Source organism: Mus caroli, unplaced genomic scaffold (assembly GCF_978045245.1).
Source record: "Mus caroli unplaced genomic scaffold, Mus_caroli_1 scaffold_8, whole genome shotgun sequence".
NCBI lineage: Eukaryota > Metazoa > Chordata > Mammalia > Rodentia > Muridae > Mus > Mus caroli.
Window position 1 is genome coordinate 37,746,119 of NW_028227263.1, and position 25,329 is coordinate 37,771,447.

A 25,329-nucleotide genomic window follows, 5' to 3' on the forward strand; every position below is an offset into this window, starting at 1 on the left:
AGTTGCAACAATGTCTATAAGCACAAAGGCAGAAACAATACTAACATGGATAGAGGACCTGGGCACAGTGTCCAAACCTAGTTGAGGTTTTACAATGATTGATGTTTTCCAGAAGAATGGGAGTCAATTTTCTTTATGAGTGTGGTTCCATCAGGCTAATCATGCATCAATAAATACCTATAGACCTAAGAGTATACAGAAAGTCCAAATTAGAACATAGTGTTTGTTGTGTAGGAGTTGGAGCTATGGAGCTGAAGGAGTTAAGGATGAACATGTTCAAATATATTCTATTAGGTTCACTAAGGTACAGTTGAAAATATAAACAGGAGAATGCAATAAAATACAATAGCTATATACACTGGAAGAAACAGATTAGGGCCAAAGGAGAAATGCTAAGGCTTATAACCAAATCTGATATGATGCTCACATTGGTCTTGCAGGATTAAAATTATTATATTAAGTTTTACCAACAACTGATTACTCTATAACAATGTTTTCCTATAAAATTGTTTCTTCAGAGCACCCTTAATCTCATTATTCCTGAGGCTGTAGATGAGGGGATTCAACATTGGGATCACCACCATGTAGAACAGAGATACCACCTTGTTCTGGTCCCTGGAGTAGGTGGACTTTGGCATCACATAAATGAATATGATAGTTCCATAGTAGAGAGTGACTGCAGTGAGATGGGAGGTGCAGGTGGAGAAGGCCTTTTGACGACCCTCAGTGGAGCGCATCTTTAGGATGGTGATGAGGATATAGAAATAAGATATTACTATAACAATCAATGTGGTCATAGTGATTGAGCCAGCAGTAAATGAGATAACAACTCCAGAGACACTCGCATCAGAGCAGGAGAGTTCCATCATAGGAGATAAATCACAGAAAAAGTGATCGACTTTATTTGGTCCACAGAAGAGAAAAAAAACAAAGGAAAGGATGTAGCAAGAAGCATTAAGAAACGCACCTATATAAGATCCCACAACCAACTGGATACATAATCGTGTGGACAATTTGGTAGAATAAAGCAGTGGGTTGCAGATAGCCATGAAGCGATCATAAGCCATGACAGCCAGAAGGAAGCATTCAAGTGTCCCAAAGAGAGCAGCTGAGCTGAGCTGGATGCCACATCCAAGGTAGGAGATTGTGCTTCTCTCCGCCAGGAAGTTGACAAGCATACTGGGAGTGACAGAAGATGAAATGCCTATGTCAACAGTAGCTAAGTGGCTGAGAAAAAAGTACATGGGGTGATGGAGCTGGGAAGAGACTCTGATGAGAAGGATGGTGCTGAGGTTTCCAAACACAGTCACCAGGTAGATGCACAGGATAATGGTGAAGAGGACGACTTTAAGGACTGGGTCATCAGTTAATCCCAGTAAAATGAACTCTGTCACTGCAGTGTGGTTCCCATTGTCCAGGAAAGCCATGGGATAATGTAGCTGCTGCTAGATCAAGGCTGTGATGGAGACAGTACAAAGGGACTTATAAATAGGTCACTTTATTTCATATAATATACCCATGAAAGGCATTAAAAGTAATCATAATATCCAAAATTTGGATCAACTATGGATATTATACTCAAGTTTTCATTGTTTATACATTTCTATACAATAAGTTCTTCAAATTATTCAATCAGAAAAGCTAGAAATGTGGTGTAAATAATAAATAACTTTTATTTACAATTTATAATTAAACATATGAAATTGTTATTATAATTAAATATATAAAAGCATGCTATGTTAGGGTAAGATGGGTTGTCAGTTAAATATTCTTTCTCCAAAGCCTGACCTCTGACATTCAGAGTTTGATTCCTGGAAATCAGAAGGTAGGAGAAGAGAGCTAATTCCTGGATGTTGTCCTTTGACACTCATACATATGCGTTTACCTGCATCGCTCTCTTCAGACACATAAATAAATGAATGAATATAAAATTATATGAGCCCTTTCAAAATAATAATTTATTTATTATAACAAACAAATAAAATGTAAAATAGTAGAATTATGTCATGAAGACTTAAATTATTGCTAAATATATTCAACCACCATCACAAGATTTTAAAAATTATATTTATTTATAATTTATATTTTTATTTCCACAAAATATCAGCTAATTGTTTTTCTTTTGTAGTTGTTATTTTGTTTTTTCTTTTTTCAGGATAGGGTTTTCCTTTGTAATCCTGGCTGTCCTGCTATGTAGGCCAGGTTGACCTTGAACACACACACACACATATACAAACATACACTCACATATATAATATCCATTTATACATCTAATATATGTATATATATATATATATACATACATACATACATACATACGTACACACACACACATGCTTATATGAAGTAAATTACTGTGGAATTCTGAGGTTGATCTTGGGAGAAGTATACTGACTATATTTGCAGAAGAACTGTGTTTAAATCTCAAGATCCACACGGTTTTTCACAGCACTCTGTTTTTTCGGTTATTAGAACCCAATGCCCTTTTCTGGTCTTCACAAAAACTAGGTATGCAAATGGCATATGTATGTACAGCAGAATGCACTCATATATATATTAAATAAAAATAATAAAATTTAAAATAATATTAGATATGAACATCAGGTGGTTGAACTCAGTCTACTGCTCTTAGTAAGTACACTGTAGGCGAACAATGACAATGCTGTTCAAAGCATACACAAATCAGGGAAAGAAAAAAGAATAATACTTCAGTTTCCCCATGTTTAGAACATAGAAAGGTGTTCTGTTGGTTATATTGATCACAAAGTTAGTAAAAGTAAATAAGGATTGCATTAAATTTACAAGTTGAATTTACTATTGTAAACTCATTAGATATTTTAAATTCTTCTAAATAGATAATTGTTCTTTAAAGTATTTTGAAATATCAATTTTATCATCTTATGAATTATAAATATTTAACACATTATTAGTAATTATTGATTTAGACACAGCAGCTCCTTACCTAGTATGTCAGTGCTTTCTAACTGGAGTATAATGAAATGAATTCAACAGAGAACATTGTTCAATATCCAACCTTAGACGTTAAGAGATTTACCAAGGCTTACCCAACAAGTGGAAGATTTACTATCATCCCTCACATTCTACACTTACATCCTCACTTGTCTACAGTGATGCCTGTAAGGGTGGTACATTCAGTCCATATATAAAGTAGGTCTTTGCACAGGATATCCCCTGACAGTAAGCCACCAAAGAATTTCAAAACTAGTGAACTTGTTAGTCTGTTGATGAATGCTACATGCACACAGCTATGAAGCTCTTACTTATGGATGGATATATAAGGAATCTATGAAAACTTTGTCTTATTCCTGATCATTCTGAACAATTTACTAATGAAATAAAAGGTGGTTATATGAAAGGTTTTTTCTCCCTTCTGTTATATAACTGCATAGTTCCTTCTGACGTGTTTCAACACCATGGTTTATAAATATACTACATGTCAAGAAAAAAAAATATCTCCATTTACCAACAGAGTCAAAACCTTACCTCTTGAAATAAAAAGTCATTTCAAATTAAGAAGTTAAAAGATACTGTGGTTTTATAGCTGCAAAGCTGTTTCCCACTGTCATTGTCACTGAGGATAAGTCCCTGCAGAAGCTCTGGATTCCAATGTGAATTCAAATCATCAGGGATCATTACCTATTTCCCAGTGATTACTGAGCAGTTCATTTAACACAAGCACAATTAATTTTCAAGAAATCCAGCAATCTCTTGTTTTTCAATTTCTGTAAATAACAAGTTTTCAAGTATGTCCCATAATTAAAATCCATAAATAAATTCCTGCCAATTTTTATTTGTTTCAGGCTAGGTCAAGTTAGGAAATATTGAACTGGACTACATTGGCTTCTTTCATTCAATGTGCATAAATTTTTGTTTTACTCTTTTAGTGGTTGTTGATGTAACATACTCTATTAGGTATTTTGGTGAGTATAGGCAGGAATGAGATGCTTAGTTAAATAACAGTTATTATAAATACTCACATTTTTACACTTGATCTTAGCCAAAAGGCTGAGAAGCGATTAGGTATTCACATTTTTATAGGCAAGAATATAAAATACTATTGTTAAATAGAAAATAATGAGTAGAAAGAGACATGGAAGATGTCCAGGTTAAAAAAAAACAGAACATTTCCTAGTTCACACCTCAAACAAGAGACAGTTGGTGTTAGCTCTTATGATATAGTGTAGAACAGAAAGCACGGTTGACCTGAAGAGGCAGCTCAATTATCTTGCTAATATTGATTCCATTAAGTTCTACATTGTATTAGTTCCTTTAATCTTCATTGTTGATACAGTTTCCATTTTCATGCTACATTTGTCTATTTAATATTTTGACTTTTCATTTTATCACAGATAGTCTTCAACAATATCGCATATGAATTGACTCTGCAACATCAAGAGACGTGACATACAGCATGCATTCAAGTCTGATGCCCAATGTTCCTCATCTCTTACGTGGCAGAATGATGACCTTCAGTGATGAGCTTATCTAGAAGGAATAAAGGAGAGGGATGCAATTAGGTGTTTGTAAAAACTTGTACAACCTTTTCATCATTAATTGTACTGCACAGGAAATGTAAGTAAACGTAAGTAGATAACACATATTTATATTAGCATAAGTTTCTATGTTTATGGTCCTGATGAACTTCAGTAGAAATTTAATTGACAGATCATGTACTCAAGGAGATTTGTCCCATATGACACATTCTGATTTATACAGCCTTGCTTTACCCTGGCTAGTTGTTTGGCATTTGTATTTATTATTGAGGATGAGATACTGGTAGGTAGTGATTTTCCTTTCTCTTGCAATTGATTATTTCTGGGCTAGGGCAGATAAATTTTCTCTAGAGGAGTGATAGTGGATATGTCAACCATACATCATGGCAGGATACATCTGCAGAAGTTTCTGATAGAAATAGAGACAGAGAGGACATGAAATCGTTTTGTTCTGGGGAAAGCAGGCAAAAGAACATGATCAATATATAATGGATGTGTATTTTAAATTAGTAGTAAAAAGAGGAGAAAAAGTAAAATATTTTAAAAATATAATAGAAGGCAAGAAGAAGTATAAAACAAAAAGGAGGAAAATATAAAATATAACAAATACTTTTAAAATGTGTAAACAAGTTAGTGTGCAAATATGAACTAAGTTAAATGGGAGAAGAAAGGTGCTGGAGGGAGAGTCAGCTGAAGTATAGTAGGTACAGGGGAAAATTGACCCCAAGAGAGCTGCCTAGCAGGCTACAGGACATCAAAGATGAAATACAGACTTAGTAAGTATTAACTCAGGAATATTGGAGGGGAGTGTGTGCTAGTGCTAACCATGAGGAGTTTGAAAGTGGCTCAGCAATTGCTCTATTTAAGGCATCTTTTTGTTGTTTTTTTAAATATACATTTCAAATGTGATCCCCTTTCCAGGTTTCCCCTCCCCAAACCTATATGCTATCTGCTTCTATAAGGGTCCTTCCTCACTCACCCACCTACTCCTGCTTTACTACCCTAGCATTCCTCTACTTTGGGTCATCAAACCTACATAGAACTAAGGGCCTCTCCTCCCATTGATGCCAGATATGGCAATACTCTGCTACATAGGCAGCTGGAGCCAAGGGTCCCTCTATATGTACTTTTTGATTGGTGTTTGAATCCCTGGGAGCTCTGGGGGTTCTGGTTAGTTTATATTGTTCTTCCTATGGGGTTGCAATCCTCTTCGGCTCCTTCAACCCTTCCTCTAACTCCAACACTGAGGTCCTCGTGCTCAACCCCATAGATGGTTGGCTGTGAGAATCTGCATCTGTATTGGTCAGGCTCTTGCAGGAGCCTCCTCTCATGGGACAGCTGTAACAGGCTCTTGTCAACAAGCACTTTGGAATCAGAAGTAGTGTCTGGGTTTCATATCAGCAGATGGGATGGTGGGGCAGTCTCTGGATGGCCTTTCCTTCAGTTTCTGCTCCATTCTTTGTCTTTGCATTTCCTTTAGACAGGAACAATTCTGATTTAATATTTTTGAGATGGATGGCCCCATCCCTTAGAAAGGGCTGTGACTAACATCTGGATTTGGTCTCTACAGAATCTCTCTCCTCTTTGTTGTGTATTTAGGCTAATGTCATTCCCATTGGGTTCTGGGAAACTCTTGCTTCCCTGGTATCTGGGACTTTTTAGTGCCCACCCCCTAGTTACCCATCCTGCACTGCTACACACCTCCATTTAATTTCCTGACCCTCTGTACTTCACCTTGTCTGCTCCCACACCTGATCCTGAGCCCCCTTTTCCCTTCCACTCCTCTCTCCCTCCAGGTTTGCTCCCTCTTTCTACTTCCTGTGATTATTTTGGTCCCCCTTCTCAGTAGAACTGAAGCTTCCACACTATGTTCTTCCCTCTACTTGACTTTCATGTGGTCTTGGAGTTGGATTATGAGATTACTGAGCTTTTTGCCTATTTATCCACTTATTAATGAGACCATACCATGTGTGCTCTTTTGTGACTGTGTTATCTTACTCAGGATGATATTTCTTAGTTCCATCCAACTATTTACCAGAGAATTTCATGAAGTCATTGTTTTTAAAACCTGACTAGTACTTCATTGTGTATATATAGCACATTTTCTGTATCCATTCCTCTGCTGAGGAACATCTGGGTTGTTTCCCACTGCTGGCTATTATAAATATGGCTGCTATGAACATAGTGGAGCATATGTCCTTATTACATGTTGGAGCACCTTCTGGGTATATGCCCTAGAGTGGCATAGCTGGGTCCTCAGGTAGTACTATGTACAATTTTCTGAGGAACCACCTGACTGATTTCCAAAGTGGTTGTACCAGGTTGCAATCCCACCAGCAATGGAGGAGTGTTCCTCTTTCTCCACATCCTTGCCAGCATCTGCTGTCGCCTGTGTTTTTTGATCTTAGCCATTATGTCTTGTATGAGGTAGAATCTCAGGGTTGTTTTGATTTGCATTTCCCTGATGACTAAGGATGTTGAACTTTTCTTTAGGTGCTTCTTGGCAATTCAAGACTCCTCAGTTGAGAATTTTTGTTTAGCTCTATACCCCATTTTAATAGGGTTATTCGGTTCTCTGGAGTCTAACTTCTTAAGTTCTTTGTATATATTGGATATTTGCCCTCTAATATATGTAGGATTGGTAAATATCTTTTCCCAATCGGTGGGTTGCCATTTTTCCTGTTGACAGTGTTCTTTGCCTTACAGAAGGTTTTCAATTTTATGAAATCTCATTTATAGTTGGTGTTAGAACCCAAGCCATTGATGTTCTGTTTAGGAAATTTTCTCCCATACAGATGTGTTCAAGGCTCTTTCCCATATTCTGTTTTCTTTGGTTTAGTGTATCTGGTCTTATGTGGAGGTCCTAGATCCACTTGGACTCAAGCTTTGTACAAGAAGATAAGAAAGGATCAATTTGCATTCTTCTACATGCTGACTGCTACTTGAGCCAGTACCATTTGTTAAATACATGTCCTTTTTTCCACTGGATAGTTTAAAAATCAGGCTATGTGTGTGTGTGTGTGTGTGTGTGTGTGTGTGTGTGTGTGTGTGTGTGTATGTCTGTATGTGCATGTGTGTATATCTTTCATTAGTGAATCCAAAATATCTGACAGGTATAGAGGATTAGCACACGTACTTGAAAGTTTAAAGTGGGTTAAAAGTTTACTACAACACTTCAGTGATCTTGGAATTTCACCAATGAGTGACAGATAAATGGCTCAAAACTATGGTATAGTTGTTGGCTTTTAGCTTAAATAATAATGGTTCAGACCATCAAGCATGGTTGTGCACTTTGCTGTCTGAATTAAGAATTCTGCATTCTCATCTTTTAATCTTGTTAGTATCTGGCCCTTCATTTTTCCTTTTCCCTTTTCCTTTCTCCATGACTATCTTCCTGAGATGTTGATCACTGTGAGCCTGTGTAAGATGTATTAGCTAGGGTTTTACTGCTCTGAATAGACACCATGACCAAGGCAAGTATTATAAATTCCAACATTCAATTGGGGATGGATTACAGTCCATTATCCTCAATTTAGGAACATGGCAGCATCCAGGTTGGCATGGTGCAGAAGGAGATAAGAGTTCTACAGCTTCATCTGAAGGCTAGTAGCAGAATACTGATTTCCAGGAAGCTAGGATGTAGATCTTAATGCCCATACCCACAGTGATACAGCTATTCCAACAAGGCCTCACCTACTCCAACAGGGCCACACCTTCTACTGTCACTTCCTGAGACCAGCATATACAAACCATTCTTTGTCATATACACTCTCTGGACCCCATAGTTTTGTTCTATGGGGGCCATACATAAATATAGCATAATGCTAAATATATTTAGTCCAACTTCTAAAGCTCCCATAGTCTATAGCAGTCTAAATAATGGTAAAAGTCCAAAGTTCAAAATCTCTTCAGAGGTTCATCCAGTCACTTAACTGTAACCCCTAAAGCAAGACAGGAAACCAGCTGGGTAAACTCCAAACTCTGCATCTCTTGGTCTAGGTTTGCACAGTTCACATTATTCACAGCAATAAACTCTTCCATATTCCTACTAGGATGGTCCATTAAGCCCCATTTAAAGCATCCTGCCACTTTCCAAATACAATGTACTAAAATACACATTCTTCTAAACAATAGCATGGACAGGCCTATCACAGCAGTACCCCAGTCCTTGGTACTAACTTCTGTCTTAGTTCGGGTTTTACAGCTGTGAACAGACACTGTGACCAAGGCAAGTCTTATAAATGGCAATACTTAATTGTGGCTGGCTTACAGGTTCAGAGGTTCAGTCCATTATCCGTAAGTTAGAAACATGGCAGCATCCAGGCAGGCATGGTGCTGGAGGAGCTGAGAGTTCTACATATTTATCTGAAAGCTGCTAGAAGAATACTGGCTTCCAGGCAGCTTGGATGAGGGCTTTAAATCCACAGTGACACATCTACTCTAGCAGGGCCACAACTTCTAATAGTGCCACTCCCCAGGCTAAGCATATGCATCTATCACAGAAGATTAATCTCTGACTTGTGGTTGTACAATGTTCTCAGGGCCCCAAGAGCATATTCTTTTTCAGTAATAGGTTGCCTATCAAGATGATGCCTGGCCACATTTTCTGAGTCATATAAAATGATAAATGAGATCTATCTCCACTGGTAAAGTATTTGCCAGAAAAGAAAATGGTCTTTGAAAACCAGCAACTGGATTTGAGATCTGTGAGGGCCATAGACTTGACTTGCTGATGGAACCATCAGATCTTTTCACCAGTTGCCTCACTTATCTGTTAAAGAAATTCCTGCTCCCTGCATCATATTTTGGGTATCTTGACGCTGGAGCGGTGTTCTGATGGGCTCATTTCTTTTAGCTCTATCACCTGTGTTTTTAAAATTTTTGCTTTTATTTTGATATTATAATACAATTACATAATTTCTCCTTCCCTCCTGTCCTTCAAATTTCCCTACATAACATTACTTGCAGGCCCTTCCCGTTTCCATGATTATTTCCAATTCTTTGCTTCATTTTCATTACATGTTGATATATACTTAACACGATATATACATATATGTGTATACATATAAAATATATGATTTCTATATGCTCAATTATAAAAACTGCCTGCTCAGTCTGTTTAATTACTTGTATGTATATTTTTAGGACTGACAATTTGGATGAGCTCTTCCCTAGGGAAGACCATTTCTTTCACTCTTAGATTTTTGTAGCTTGTCGAAGGAACAGAAAGCCCCCATTGCCAGGGCAGTAGCCACTGTATGGTCACTGAGCCATGGAGGCAACTTCTGCATAAAGGGCCAAACTGAAGCCTGTCTGAGAGCCTAGTGATTGGTGACACCAACAATGACAGTTAATCAGGAATTGTCATATGTAGGACACACTTGCTTGGAACTAATGGGATATGGGTGGAGGGTATAAAGGGTGCTCTCTAAGAATTAATAAAGAAGCTTGTTGCCACATTCTCCCCTCCTCCTGGAGTCTGCACTGTTGATTTTTTAAAACATTGTTGAGACTATAGTAACTTTTGAAGTAGGACTAAATAACATTTTACGTTATGTTATGACTATAAGCCTATGGTGATGAGAGAGTGAAATGTGGTGATTGAATAGGTATGGCCCTCATAAAGTCATTTTGAATGTTTAAATGTTTGGCCCATAGGGATTGGCACTATTATAAGGTGTGGCCTTGTTATAGTAGGCATTGCCTTGTTCGAGGAAGTGTGTCACTGTAGGGGCAGGCTTTGAGGTCTCATACATGCTCAACCTATGCCCAATATAGAAGACATTTCCTCCTTTACTACCTTCATATTTCAGCTCATTTTCTAGGACCATGTTGATATTGGATGGATCCTCTGAAACTATTTCCTTTATTGAATTGCTTTGGTCATAGTGTCTCTTCACAGCAATAAAACTCTAACTAAGACAACACTCAAAATAAAAATGCTATAAAGTGGATCTTTAAAATAACAAGCTAATGGTTTATGTCATGTATACCAGTCATCTAAGGGTCTATCAATTGTCAGAGACAAAGATTTTATGTGATCGAAGCCTGTGAGTCTCCACAGTTCTTGGTAGTTCTGACCAACAAATTGTAGTCATGCCAGAACTATGCTCACATCAGCTCATATGCTGTGATATATGTAATAATTTCCTTTTAAAATATTTTCATTAATTAATTTAGAATTTCATACAATGTATTTTGATTAATTCACACCAATTATTTCTTCCCATATAAATTTATCAGTAAAGGCCAGCCCTCTGCCCTGTAGAATGATAGGAAATATATTGGAGTTCATACATTCAACAATATTTGCTATTGCAGAAGCAATTCATGAAAGATATGATGTCTGTCTTACAAATGAAAAGGAGACAAGATTTAAACACATGTGAAGATAGAAATTGTATCATTTAAAAATATGATGCCTCAGGGAAGGATGTGCTGGGGTGGGGAAGTGGGAGTGGATGGGTGGGGGATCACCCTTTCAGAGCCAAGGGGAGGCAGGATGGTGTGAAAAACTCTGGGAGGGGGACCGGAAAGAGGATCAACATTTCATATGTAAATAAATAAAATAAGTTAATAAAATATTATCAATCTGCCAAAAAAAAGAATATGAAAGGAATTAAAAAAGAGAAAAATGCAGGAAAGAGTAAGAGGTGATATGGTAAAGACAAGATACTTCAAAGAAATGTTGTAAAACCAAAACTTGATATTATAAATTTTCACCAACAAGTTTTTGTTATTAGCCGGGCATGGTGGCACACTCCTTTAATCCCAGCACTCGGGAGGCAGAGACAAGGCCGATTTCTGAGTTCAAGGCCAGTCTGGTCTACAAAGTGAGTTCCAGGACAGCCAGAGCTATACAGAGAAACCCTGTCTCAAAAAACAAACAAACAAACAAAGTTTTTGTTATTGATGACTCAAGACTGACAATTATTTTTCATACACCGCAGCTTGGTCATGTTTACCTCCACCTAGTCCTCCAAAAGACAACCCAATCTTTTTACTGTAGCTACTTTCACTCCTCTCTTTTACCTCCCCAACACATCTGTCTGTCGTTTTCTTTTTGTCTTTTTTTCCCCAAAGTGCCAGTTAAAACTTGCCTACTGATCCAATAGTGGCATGACTGTTATGAGTGCAACAAATTGCCCTTTTATAGGATTTCGGGCTCATTCCACTGGTGTAAACACACATCCTAGTACTATGATCAGGAAAGGACCCATAGGTGAAGGGGCCATAGAAGAAAGTAGGGATAGAAATCATATTGTCTATTTAAATATATATGACATGACTCCCAAATTGTTACTTAAACAATTGTGTATAGTAACAAAGATTACTACTGTAAGTGGTTTTGATTGTTTGTTTGAGCAGTATACTGCAGAGGCTAATAATGGTCAAGTTCCTGAGAAGAAGTGAATGTTGCTGTATCTTAGAAGGTCATCCTTCAATATCACTCCCTTTGAGCCTCAGTGATGATTTTGTAAGGGTCATGGAAAAAATGTAAAAATTGGAGGGAGAGATACTGTGTTGTATAGTTATTTTCTCCAAATTGAGCCATTCTGTTTAGGAGGAACAAAGGCTAGTAAGAGTCATAAAATAACACAATGTTGCAAAGTCTGTGATATAAACAAAACTTATAAGACCCAGAAAGTTTGAGAAAGAAAAATAAGGCCCTGAGGCAAATGCAACACAAAAGAACAGGCCTGGAGCAAGAGTGAGGTCAAGACATGTCTAAACCCTAAAAGTTTCATCATGAGACCAGCAAGATTAAGTACTGCTTCTCCCTGTTCTGGTCTGCATGCCCTAGGGTACATAGTTCTACAACTCACACCTTAACCACCTCTGAGGAGCTTCATGGCCAAATTACAGGTTTAAGCACCTGGAATTTTTCTTCATTTAAGTGAAACATTCCTCAGCCTCGGCCAATAATGTACACTCATCATAAACCCCAACCCATTCTTTGAGGTTCATATTGAAAGACCCACAGTGTGAGGACTCCCCCTCGTTCTGACTCAGGAGAGGCGACACCCCAAAATCACCCACAAGAAATGGTCTTGCTGCAAACTGCAAGAGGATTTTTATTAAAGAGCACTCTCGGGCCCACGGTCATACATCACACAGGGGTAGAGGACTGTGGAGCCCCGAGTAGCTAGATAAGGGGGGTATTTAAAGGAAGAAACCACAACTCAAGGAGGTGGGGAGGGCGTTGTTGGAAAATACCAAAAATACCAGTTAAGAGTCACAAGGAAGTGCAAAGTCACAAGTGTCAGGTTATCTCTCAAGACAGTTTCTAAGAGCCCCTAACAATCTAAGAGCCCCTAACAATAGCACATTTGCATTGCAGGTTCCAGCAATGGTCAGGGTGACTTTCTTTGAATGAACACTCTTTGAACCCAGGAAGCAGGTGGGTGGAGGAATGTTGCTATCTGTTTTATGACCAGCACACCTTGGAGCACTGAGCCACAGAGGCCACATTCCCAAGCTTGGGCCTAAAGGCCTAGAATTTTGTTTTTACGTTTTACTTCTTTCAATATCACCCTTGTTCATTACAAATAACAAAGATCTGATCCACTGAGTACTGTCTAAAAGAGTTGTTTGACTTTCCCCTTATAAAAATTGTCTCCACTCAGGACTCACTTGGCCTGACATAGATCCTGCTAACTTGCCTCTTAGAAAAGCTTAGTTCCTTTCATTCCATCTGGTTTGCAATGGTGTAGGAATCCTCCCAAGAGCAGAAGCAGAACATGGCTCACAAGCCCCTTCTCAAAGGTTATATAGGCAGTAATGTTTTCATGATAGAGGAGACTGGCTGGCCAAATATCTGTAAGTTATGCAGGGAACAACAGGAACTGAGCTTTTATGAGTCATTGTGCATGCTGGGGTAGGCTATTCAGTGAAACAGCTTTGATTCACTCACTCTTCTGTATTCAACACTTCATCTATATCCATGTAAGTAAACCTCAAATATTTACTAAATGATACAAGGATGGAGACATTTTTTGATTTGTCGTCAGTATCCTATTTGAAATGATTAGATTTGTTGATATAATTCTTCAGAAGGTCATCGAATAATGTGTCTACTGATTGCAAAGATATTGGTATATTTTTCACTAATAAATAAGAGCATTACCACCCCTTACCTATAAAGATTCTTTGGGTAAAATATTGAGAGTATTACCAAAATTTACCATAGTTAAAAATGTAGGATATAACTGATCAGGAGTTGTTACCACAGATATATTTATCTATAGTTCAACCTCTACATCTAATACAAAAGGAACATCAGAGTAGTGAAGACATTAAAATGTAGGAGCCTGAAGACCAGGATACCTGGTGCTTAATGTTGTCTTTTAAACATAACCAGGAAGAGATACCCGTGAAATCTCAACAGTACATCAACATAAGCAGTAACTAAACAATGAAAACATCAATTGAAATGCCCTTGTGGAAGCAGGAAATATTACACAGCCATACCTGTAGTTGAAGAATCACAGGGAGTCAATGGGATGCTGAGAGAAAAATAAGTCTTTTCCAGGGATAAGCCTTTGATGTTATCCAGTTTCAAGTGGCCATGTCTGAGGACATGTACATCACACCAATAATAAATGGATTCAGTAGGGTGGGTGAATAAAATAATATTCATAAAGAAGTTATGAATTTGAGCAAAAGATAGGAAGATACTAGAGGAATTGAAGGTTATGGTGGTATGTAAATAATGAAAATAGTATGCTCATATAGAACACTATCAAAATCTTAAATTAAAAAGTAATATTATAAGGGTTGGACATTGTGAGATTTCCCATTCCACTTTTGCGTGACAATTGGTGTTGTCATTGTTCTATTATACATAGGCAGCCATATTTCTGAGTTGATATTATAAATAGAGTTTCCTTGTCTTTTCTAGGAGACAGTCTCACAGTAGACTTCTTAGTCCTCTTACTTTTATAATCTTCCAGACCCTCTTTCAAGATGTTCACTAAGCCTTAGGTGCAGGATATGTTATAGACATATCAATTGGACTGAACTCCCCACAATTATTTGATGTCTGTATTATAACAAGTTTCTTTGTTTTGTAATTAAGTCTCCATCTACAAAGGGCAGCTTCTTCGGTGAGAACTTCACTTATCTGTTGACGAAAGGATAAGATTTAGAATAAAGTTTGGAATTATGTTGATCTAGCAAAGCGTCAGTAGCAAGTTCTCCTCTAAGATTCATAACCTGGTTACCTGATTGGTTTATGACATCAGGCAATATAGGTCTCCAGAGGATCAGGCTGCTAAACTTTCTTAGGAATGAGCCTTCTAATTTGTTATCCAAATTAAAGTGGTCAGCATTGAAATCATACACCTGGCTCCTGTGTTTAGCTGAATCTAATCTCAGTTGTAAACAAGGCCTGGCTCCTGCCATCTTTTAATGTATGCATCTTCGTTGTTTTGTGTTGATGTAACTTGGCAAATGTATTCTTGTTTTTCTTCTGTATTAAAAGTCTGGTGTTTGCTTGGAAAAAATGCATTCAGATACCACACTCCCTTGTGTTCATATTTGTCTGTCATTTCTCGCCAACTCCATGCCCTCCTGTAACGGGAACCCCTAAATTGTTTTTGTGGATTGAGAGAGTCTGACTGGGGCAGATCTGTAGCAGACAGCCCCTCCTCTGTCCCCTACCCAGGCTCTCCCAGGTGGTGAGTTCACCAGTATATTCAGATCCCACCAGACCACAGCGCTGCTGGAGGTGATCAATATCTTCATCAAACAAGAACTTCCTATATCAGATCTTCATCTCTCCATTTCTTCCCAGCAGGACCACCTGTACCAGCTATTGAATACACCAGATCTAGACATGCCCAGTTCGACAAACCAGACGGCAGTAATGGACACCCTTAATGTTTCTACGTCAGGTTTTAACACACATCCCTCTGCTGTTATGCAGATGTCAATGAAACAGTTCCAGGGCATGCCCCTTCCTTGCACATACACCATGCCAAGTCAGTTTTTTCCACAGCAAGCCACCTACTTTCCCCCATCACCACATAGCTCAGAGCATGGAAGTCCTGATAGACAAACTGAGATGCTGCAGTGAAAACCCCACCTCCGTTTTATGCTGCTACAATTGCTTCGAAACTGGTGATTCACAACCCAAATTTACCTGCCACTCTGCCAGTTAATTCGCCAAATATCCAACCTGTCAGATACAACAGAAGGAGTAACCCAAATCTGGAGAAGTGACACATCCACTTCTGCGATTATAATGGTTGTACAAAAGTTTGTACAAAGTCGTCTCATTTAAAAGCTCACCTGAGGACTCATATGGGTGAGGGTGAGAAGCCCTACAAGTGCACCTGGGAGCGCTGCGACTGGAGGTTTGCCAGGTCAGACAAGCTGACCAGCCACTACAGGAAGCACACGGGTGCCAAGCCGTTCCAGTGCATAGTGTGCAACCACAGCTTCTCCCACTCCAAATACCTCGAGCCACCAGAACTGAGCACTGAGCCCACCTGCTCGATGCCTCGTAGTCCGCTCTGTCATCCTTTAAACCCCAGACTTAACTTGAAAGAGAGAAAGGAAGGGAGGAAGGAAGGAAGGAAGGAAGGAAGGAAGGAAGGAAGGAAGGAAGGAAGGAAGGAAGGAAGGAAGGAAGGAAGGAGGGAGGAAAGAAAGAAATTAAAAGACCTGGAAATGTATATTTTGTACATTTGAGGCCACAGGGAATACATTGTATCAACACCAAAGTGTTTGGTCATTTTGAGAACCTGGAAGCTTGCTGTCATGGTTACCACTGGCTTTATTCCAGCAAACTTCCTCTCCAGACAGAGAGCTGCATCTCAGCATGGGGAGCCCATGTGGGTGCACGGGGTGCATATGCTGTTTCTGTAAAGATTGCGCACACACAATCGAGTGTGACTTTGTTTAGGGTAAACAAACCTATTGGCAGGCACCCAGACAGATTGTCAAGATTTTACTTGATATGGACTCGTTTTTCTTAAGATTAGATTATTTCCATAGATGGGAGGTACACAGTGTACCTTGCAATTCACAAATAGCCATTGAACAAAATATTTTTGTTTTGTTTTGTGTTTTTATATGAGTTGCCTATATTTGCTATTCCAAAATTTGTAAATATGCAAATAAGATTTATATATTTATTACAAGCTTTTAAGGATTGTTTGTGGGAAGGAAGAAATCATACTTTTGAAAATAATTATGAATACATTTACAATTAGAATTTGTGGTAAGATACCTCTCAAAAAAAAAAAAGTTAAAATCCATTTCTTTGGGAAGGGGATAATCATTCAAATGAGAGTAAAATGCAAATTTCACTCACAGATTGAAATAAGATTTTATTTTAAATATGAGAGTTTTTTTTATGTGACTTTAAACTGAAATGCTTAAAAATAGTTATGATACCCAGACGCTAATGGTCTTTACCATAAGTTAAACAGTGCCATTTTCTTTTTAAATGGAGGAGGACTGTTGTTGCTGTGTTGAAATTAAGACTGTTTTTACTCGTGGAAGCATTGAATTTCCAGTGCAGTTTCTCTCAAGACTAGGATGTTTGTGCATGCAGTGCTGTTGGTTAAATGACAATTTATGCAGATTTTTGCATGTAATATCCAGTGAGATACAGTAATTTTATTGAAATTACAGTGCCAAGTAGTAGTTAACATGTTGTTAATACTAACTCATTGTCTACCTTTGAGATCAGTGATGTATTGAAAGCTTACCAATATGGCTACAAATGTGACATAGAAGCTGTTAACCAAAGGGCAGAAATCGCAAGCAAAATGCCAAAAGTGATCTTAATTAAAAATCTAATTTTGTTTTTAAAATATTGTTTTGTCATTATTTATTTTTTGGTAATATAGTAAGGTTTTTTTTAGAAAACGACTTTCATAACTTGATAAATTATAAAAAATTATAGAAATTGCAGGCCTTGAACTCAGAAATCCGCCTGCCTCTGCCTCCCAAGTGCTGGGATTACACTGCCCAGCTATAAAAAATTATTAACCTAAGATAATAATTTGTGAATATAATCCAGTTGGTAGAATCCTTGCTTGGTATACTTACAGCCTTGTGCTAGATCTACAATCCTACAAAAATTGAGTCTTAGACACATATTTTAGTTAGGTACTTGAGCACAACTTAGTGAAAGAAGCTTTGAAATTGACATGTATATTCTGTTTGATTATGTATTTATGAATGTTTATGCATATGTTCATGTGAGTCCAGGTGCCATTATGCCACAGTACATATATACAATGATCAGGACTCAATGCCACTATCTTTCCTGACTTGCCAACCTTCTAATACAGGGTCTTTTCTGTTATTCACTGGTCCATACTCCAGGCTCATGTAGTAGAGACTTCAGTGATGATCCTGTCACTACCTCTCCTCTGCTAACAGGGACAGGAGACACTTTGAATGAAAGTTGACTGTTGTTCAGTGCTCAACCACTTTTACTGCAGTAATATCAAGGATATAATGTAAAACTTGATGAAAGTAATATTAGCAATAGAGTTGAGATGACCCTTCAGGTGGCAAATCACTGAGCCTGTTTTGTTCCCTTATAGCATATAAGCTTTGCTACCTGTCACATTTTTGAGGTGGGAATTATGAAATGTTAATTCCTACTTGTAAAACATCCATACTTCTCTCTTTGCACTGTTTTCTAGGTAACAATTATATGTTATACTCTTGCCTATAAAAATTGTTGCTTTAAATCATTATTGAACTTTGCATCTTATCCCTCTCTATATTCACCAAAGCACCTACATAATAGAGTTTGTTAAGTCAACAACTAAAGTACTAAGAGAAAAATCAGTGTACATGAATGAAGAAAACAAAAATAGCTCATTTTAAAATTTTGTTTAGCCTTCTCTAACACAAACCAAAATGAATCAAATATTAACTTTAACAATTTACCTAAGATTATTTGTGATCCTTTACGTTCCATTATTACCAAGTGAAAGCGCACCAATACTCACATAAAGAGGAAAAGGAGGTATTACTACAAATTGACAGAGTCTTTGAAAATTAATTGTGTGTGTGAAACAAACTATTCAATACTCACTGGGAATGAGGTAATGATCTTCCTGATGATTTGAATTCACATTTGAATCGGCAGCCTAACCAGAGACTTATATTCAGTGATAAATTATGACAGTGGAGATAGCTGTATAGCTATAAAAATCACAGTAATTTTAAACATTTTATTTTGAAATGAATTCTTATTTCAGAAGGTAAGGTTTTTTTTTTTTTTTTACTTTGTTGGTAAATGGAGATACCTTCTTCTTTGAAAATGTACTATATTTCCAAATGTGGTATAAAATGAACTGAAAAGGAATCAGGCAAATATGTAACAATAAAAATAAATAAACTTTATGGAATCATGTTATATTTAGATAGGCAAATAATTCAGAATGATTTGGAATAAAACTAAGAGTTTTATTTTATTCAAAATAGATTTTTCAGCACTCAGGAGGCAGAGGCAGGCAGATTTCTGAGTTTGAGGCCAGCTTGGTCTACAAAGTGAGTCTCAGGACAGCCAGGGCTACACAGAGAAACCTTGTATTGAAAAACATATATATATATATATATATATATATATATATATATATATATATATTCTCTTATACAATACATCCATCTCAATCACTGTTTCTCCTTCCTTCACTCTTCCCAGCTACACTCCAGTTTTTAAAGATTCCATACTTATCCATCTATTGGTAAGACCCAAAACTAACATGATGCTTAAATATGTACACATGCAGCATTCTGTGAATACACTAACAAGGCTAGTAGCTTTGAAGAGCTTAGGTTGCTTATGTCAGTGAATATCATATGCAAATACCTGCTTTGTATGTGGAGTAAATTTTCCAGCATCACAGATATCACAGTGGACAAATGAAAAAAAGGTAAAAAATGTGAGAGATAAGAGTCTATCTACCTTTTGTTGGATGAACCTTGATAGACCTTTTAGCTTCTTATTTTGGATATTTATTGATTAGTATCCTATATTGAAAATCATGTGACTTGATTTAATCACACTCTAGTTTTAAAAGGCTCTGACACTGGGAAAGGATTTGGTGTATTTCAATAAAAAATGATAATGTGATAATATCATTCATATTTTACATGGTAATGAAAGTTACTTTAAAGACAGTTATCCATTTAAAATCACTTGCAGTATATAATGAACTTACAAAAGGAAGTGCCATTTGTAAATTTAATGAAATCTCTATTCTATTTTTCTTAATTTTGGAAATAAAATGCATTATCTCTTTAAAAGTTAATGAATATATGACCTCACTTACAGAAACGATACATTTTTGACCAATGTCACCCACAAACTATCTCTTTTTGTAATAGCCAATGAAAAACTGAAATGCTGTCCAGATGTCTATCCTTAATTTGTATGTGCCTTCAAGATTATGGCCACCCTTCATTTATAGTGATGTCACTAGAAGGAATAGATTGAGTACAGCACTCCTTATGGTTATTTCTAATTCTTTTCTATTTTTATGTGTATGAATATTATATGTGAGCACACACACATGTATATATATATATATGTGTATATATATGTGTATATATATGTATATATATGTATATATATGTATATATATATATATACACACACGTGCGTACACACACACACATGCACGTGTGTGTGTGTGTGTGTGTGTGTGTGTGCATGTACCTCATCCATGACTGATAACTGTGAACCACAGAAGAGCTCACTGGATGCCCAGAACTGAAACCACAGGCTGATATGAGAAACTCTGGTGCTATAAATCAAACATGCTTTCTATGCAAATATAAAATATATCAAGTGCTCTTAAACATTGAACCACTTTTCCAGCCCATTAATTGTTACACACACACACACACACACACACACACACACACACACTCATTCATGTGTGTGTGATGTATTATGTGTGAATATCAGCTTGATAGCAAGAACCTTTACCTAAAAAGCCATCTCAACAGTCTTATAATTTTAAATATTTACCTTTAAAGAGAACTAAGTATGTTTTATTATAAATAAATGTAAATGAAAGTTACATATGTGTGTGTTTGTGTGTTACTTACCTTGAAGTTATTTCATTTTAAAAACTGAAAATCATAAAAAAATTAATGGGTCAGGCATAAAAGTAAAACCACAAAACTGTAAATACTGTGCTGATGATTTAGTAAGCACTCAATAAGTCTAGCAAAGATTTAAATCTTTATTAAATAATAATTTGTTCCTAGATATTGTGTTTTATAATTACAATAAATATATTTGCATTAAAACTTGTGTATTGTATATTGATCTTTTTCATAGGAATCATACCATATGTGTGGATGCTAAAGAACAGCATTCCTGCCATCATCTGAGCTGCAGCAATCAAACTCTTGATGTCTGGTATCAGCTTGGTGGCAAGAACCTTTACCTGAAAAAATCACCTTACCAGGAAAATTCCTATGATTTTAAATATTTAGGTATAGTGGCAATCATGTATTAATTTATTTTAAATAAATATAAATCAAACTTACTTATTATTTATAAGCTATTTCTAGGATTCCTGCTTAAATAATTTTCAAGGCTTCATTTCACACAAATATATAAACAATGAAAACGCTGATTAAAACATTCAGTATTAGTAATAATTTTGAGAAGCTCAGGTTTCAAATCTTGATCTTCATGTCTCTTCACTGTAGGTATGCATCATCATTCTTGCCTTATAAAAACATTTTTCAAATAAATGAAAACAGCTTAAGGGTCTGAATATATATGACTTTACCTCTTTTCTTCAATTGACACTAGAAAAATTAAATCTGTTTAAAATAATAAAAAGTTATTAATTATAATCACCAACATTTGAGTTTTGCTGTGGAACTATAGCTATACAATCAAAATGGATTTAATCAAATTGATTCTCCATCATAAAAATTACTTATCAAAGTAGTACAAAAATAATTATTAAAAATCTGGTTCCATCAATAGAATGGAGGCATACCAAGAGCTCTGACCTCAATATATATGTAAATGTGAAAAAACTAAGTTTTGAAATGTAGCCATCTGTTCTGACAAAATTCAAGGGTATCTCTAAAATGAATGTAAATACACGGTATAAAATGCTATTCTGATGTTCTCCACAATTACACAGCACCAAGCATAGTTAGTTTTCTATATGGTAGTTTTTCCCTATGGAAAATAATTTTCTCTTTCTATGGCCAAAAGTCTCCTCCCCCATTTTTCTTTATAATAAATCAGTAGACGGTATGTGATGTTCTAAAGGGACACAAATAAATACCGGCTCTTTAGTCTACTGATATTTTCACTTTATACTCAAAACAAACAGAATGCAAGGCCTGCATTTGAGATTTTAACTTGAACATCACTGCAATGAAATACATGACTTTGAACTCAGCAAAAGGCAGCAAACAGCCTGCTGTAGTACATCATGCCTATTTCATACTTGATAATTGAATCATTCCACTTCTTATACTTTTTGGTAGCTGGTACTTCTTATATGTTTGTAAAAAGCAATAAATGATTTGTGATACCTTTAATGGATGGTAAACTAATAAAAGAATTTTCATTTATCAGACAAAAAGCACATTAATGGTGGTTCAATATTTTGAATAATACATTGGTATGTCATGATTTCTATGTCTGTATTAATTGTAATGAAGTGAAATATTTATAGATAACTTTCTGTTCTCTACCACAGCCTTGATTTGGCAGAAACTATACTGTCCCATGGCTTTTCTTCTGGATGGGAACCACACTGCAGTGACAGAGTTCATTTTATTGGGTTTAACAGATGACCCAGTCCTTATCACCTTATCACCATCATCCTGTGCATCTACTTGGTGACTGTGTCTGGGAACCTCAGCACCATCCTTCTCATCAGAGTCTCTTCCCAGCTCCATCACCCCATGTACTTTTTTCTCAGCCACTTGGCTTCTGCTGACGTAGGCTACTCATCTACTGTCACACCCAATATGCTTGTCAACTTCCTGCTGGTGAGGAGAACAATCTCCTACACTGGTTGTGGCATCCAGCTTGGCTCAGCTGATTTCATTGCATCCGTTGAATGCTTCCTTCTGGCTGCCATGGCTTGTGATCCCTTCATGGCAGTCTGAAACCCACTGCTTTATTCAACCAAAATGTCCACACAAGTCTGTGTCCAGCTTGTTGTAGGATCTTATGTAGGGGGTTTCCTTAATGCTTCCCTCATCATCATGGTTTACTTTTTCTCTTTCCTCTTCTTTGGACCAAATAGAATCGATCATATTTTTCTGTGATTTTGCTCCTTTGGCAGAACTCTCCTGTTCTGATGTCAGTGTCTCTATACTTATCTCATTTTTGGCTGCCTCCATTGCTATTATCACAGGGTTTGTCATAGCCTTCTCCTATTCCTACATCCTCATCACCATCCTGAAGATGCGCTCCACTGAAGGTCGACACAAGGCCTTCTCCACCTGCACCTCCCACCTCACTGCAGTCACTATTATGGAACCATTACATTCATTTATGTGATGCCCAAGTCCAGCTACTCCATAAGCCAGAACAAGGTGGTGTCTCTGTTCTACATGGTGGTGATGCCCATGTTGAACCCCCTCATCTACAGCCTTAGTAATAATGAGATTAAAGGTGCTCTGAAGAGACAGCTTGGTATGAAAACGTTCTCTTAGAATAATCTGTTGTTTTGTACTACAATATAATGACTGCAATTATGCAGACGAATATAAACAACATCTCAGGTTTGGTTATTAGCCTTATCAATAATCCCTTTTGCTCTCATTTTGTTTTCCTCCCATAGTACATAGGGGTTTTTTTGCTGTTTTTTTTTAGGTATTTTTTATTACATTTTCTTTCTTTTTTGTGTTTTTAAATCCCTTTTTGAGAATTTTATACAAAGCATTTGCATTATTTTCACCCTCTCTCCCCACATCCTCCTAGTCCTGTAACTGTGTCTCCCAACTCTGTGTTTTTTTTTTCTGTCTAGTAATACCTGTGCTTACATCCACCATATGCAAGTATCCACCAGAGCACAGCTTTCTTACCAATAAACCTCCTTACTCTTACCCTTATTTTTCCTTTTAAACAATTGGTTCTTCTTTCAGCTATCAATTGTTAATCATTCTTCAACTAGAGGTGCACTTTGTGCTTACTTCCCAACATGATTTTTGAATTTGTCTGATTTTATCTCATACATGCTGACAGAGATACCACAAATTCATATCTACAACCATTCTATTGTGTCTAAAAGAAATGATTGTTTTATCTTCACCAAAAGTCTCTTTCTAGTCATCCACCACCTCTATCTCTTGGGATCTTTTCTCCTTCTCCTTTACAATGAGGAATGTGCTTGTAAATGAGAGGGGAATGAAATAGATGTTCCATTTAGAGTTCTGCCTTCCACAGTGGTCTCTAATTCCTTGAAAATTGAGGAGTTGTGTGTTTACTATCATGTATTTCTGTGGTGAAGGTTGGGAAGTGTGCTAATCTATGGGTATAATGATAAGTCATTAGAAACTGGTTTAATAATACATCCACTTACTAGTACAATGGTTGTTGATTCTTTGCTAGGGCCTTTGACCTGTCTAGCACAGGTTTTGACCCTGAGAGTGTTGTTAGTTGTGGGTTTTATCTGCTGTTGATAGCCTTATATCCAGTCAGAAAGTGGTTTGTTACTCTCATGATATCAGTGTCACTACGGCACCATTAGGCATGTCTTTGCTTTTTGGTGGTTATTGTAGTTTGTAAGGTTCATAAGACAAGTTGTCTGTACAACACATACTATTTTAAACTGTCCTCATATTATGTTATTCTTATTGAAATAATTTTAATACCTTTCATACCATTCAGAGTAAAATCCAGATACTCTACCATTCTTCATAAAACTTTCCTTAAATTAACCTGACTTGCTCTCTCTTTAGGTTATAAAGATGAACACACTTACTGTTTTCCACTGGACAACTTTTTGTCCACTCTCCATTCTTATAAGCCCTTCTCATTTTCTTACTCTTATATTACTTGCCTCATGGGGATTTCAATTCAAACTAATATGACCCATGCCCATCATATCAAACTTCAATACTAGTATCAGTTATATTTATTCTATGGTGACATATATTCACATGTCTAACATACATGAAAATATTTTAATTTTATGTAAAAATAAATGTTAACAAAGAAACAGTTGAAAAACATGTTTAAGAGTGAAATTAAGTGAATCAATAAAAATACTGAAATTTAAAAGAGAATGTGAGTAGCATTTTATTAATTTCAAAGAGGTTTATTATAGACAATAAACTCCAATATTATTGAAGTACTAATCCTCCAAAATTGCTTTATATATTTAAGGTACTCTGGTTCTAAGTCAGCAATCACTTTTTTGTGTAAAAAAACAAGGCAACTTGGTATAGATGTAGAAAATAACCAGAATTAGTGATATAAAATTTATAAAACTACAAAATCAGAGAATTTTTTCTCTGTGTGAATTTATGATTTACCAAAAAATCTAAAGTACTGACAGGAAAAAGAACAGATATGTAGATCAATGGAATCTTCTGTAATATTAAGGGTTAATAAAATATTCTAAAAAAAACCCTAATTTACTCTGCCTTTATAAATGAACATGTCAGCTGTAATATGCTATTTTAAGATATACTGCATACCAGAGGGACACAGAGCTTCTAAGAAAGCCTATCCTGCCCATGTTACCACAGTAATGCTTTTTTAAAATCCATGAAGTATAGGCACTTATGTACAAAGATATCTGCTGTGTCCACAGCATGGTAAACTTTGCAGGTGATTCTT

At 36.6% G+C, this 25,329-nt stretch overlaps 1 protein-coding gene and 2 pseudogenes across 1 annotated transcript; 2 read left to right on the forward strand and 1 right to left on the reverse strand.

Annotated features, from left to right (window-relative positions):
- Positions 1 to 482: 482 nt before the first annotated feature.
- LOC110298719 (olfactory receptor 5P64) lies at positions 483 to 1,428 on the reverse strand. Its single transcript, XM_021168123.2, has one exon. The coding sequence runs from the start codon at positions 1,425 to 1,427 to the stop codon at positions 483 to 485; it is 945 nt and encodes a 314-aa protein (XP_021023782.1). The 5' UTR covers position 1,428.
- Positions 1,429 to 14,082: 12,654 nt separating this feature from the next.
- LOC110298034 (Krueppel-like factor 5 pseudogene) lies at positions 14,083 to 20,891 on the forward strand (annotated as a pseudogene).
- A 1,369-nt stretch (positions 20,892 to 22,260) lies between these two features.
- On the forward strand, positions 22,261 to 23,198 carry LOC110299365 (olfactory receptor 5P59-like; annotated as a pseudogene).
- Positions 23,199 to 25,329: the final 2,131 nt, after the last annotated feature.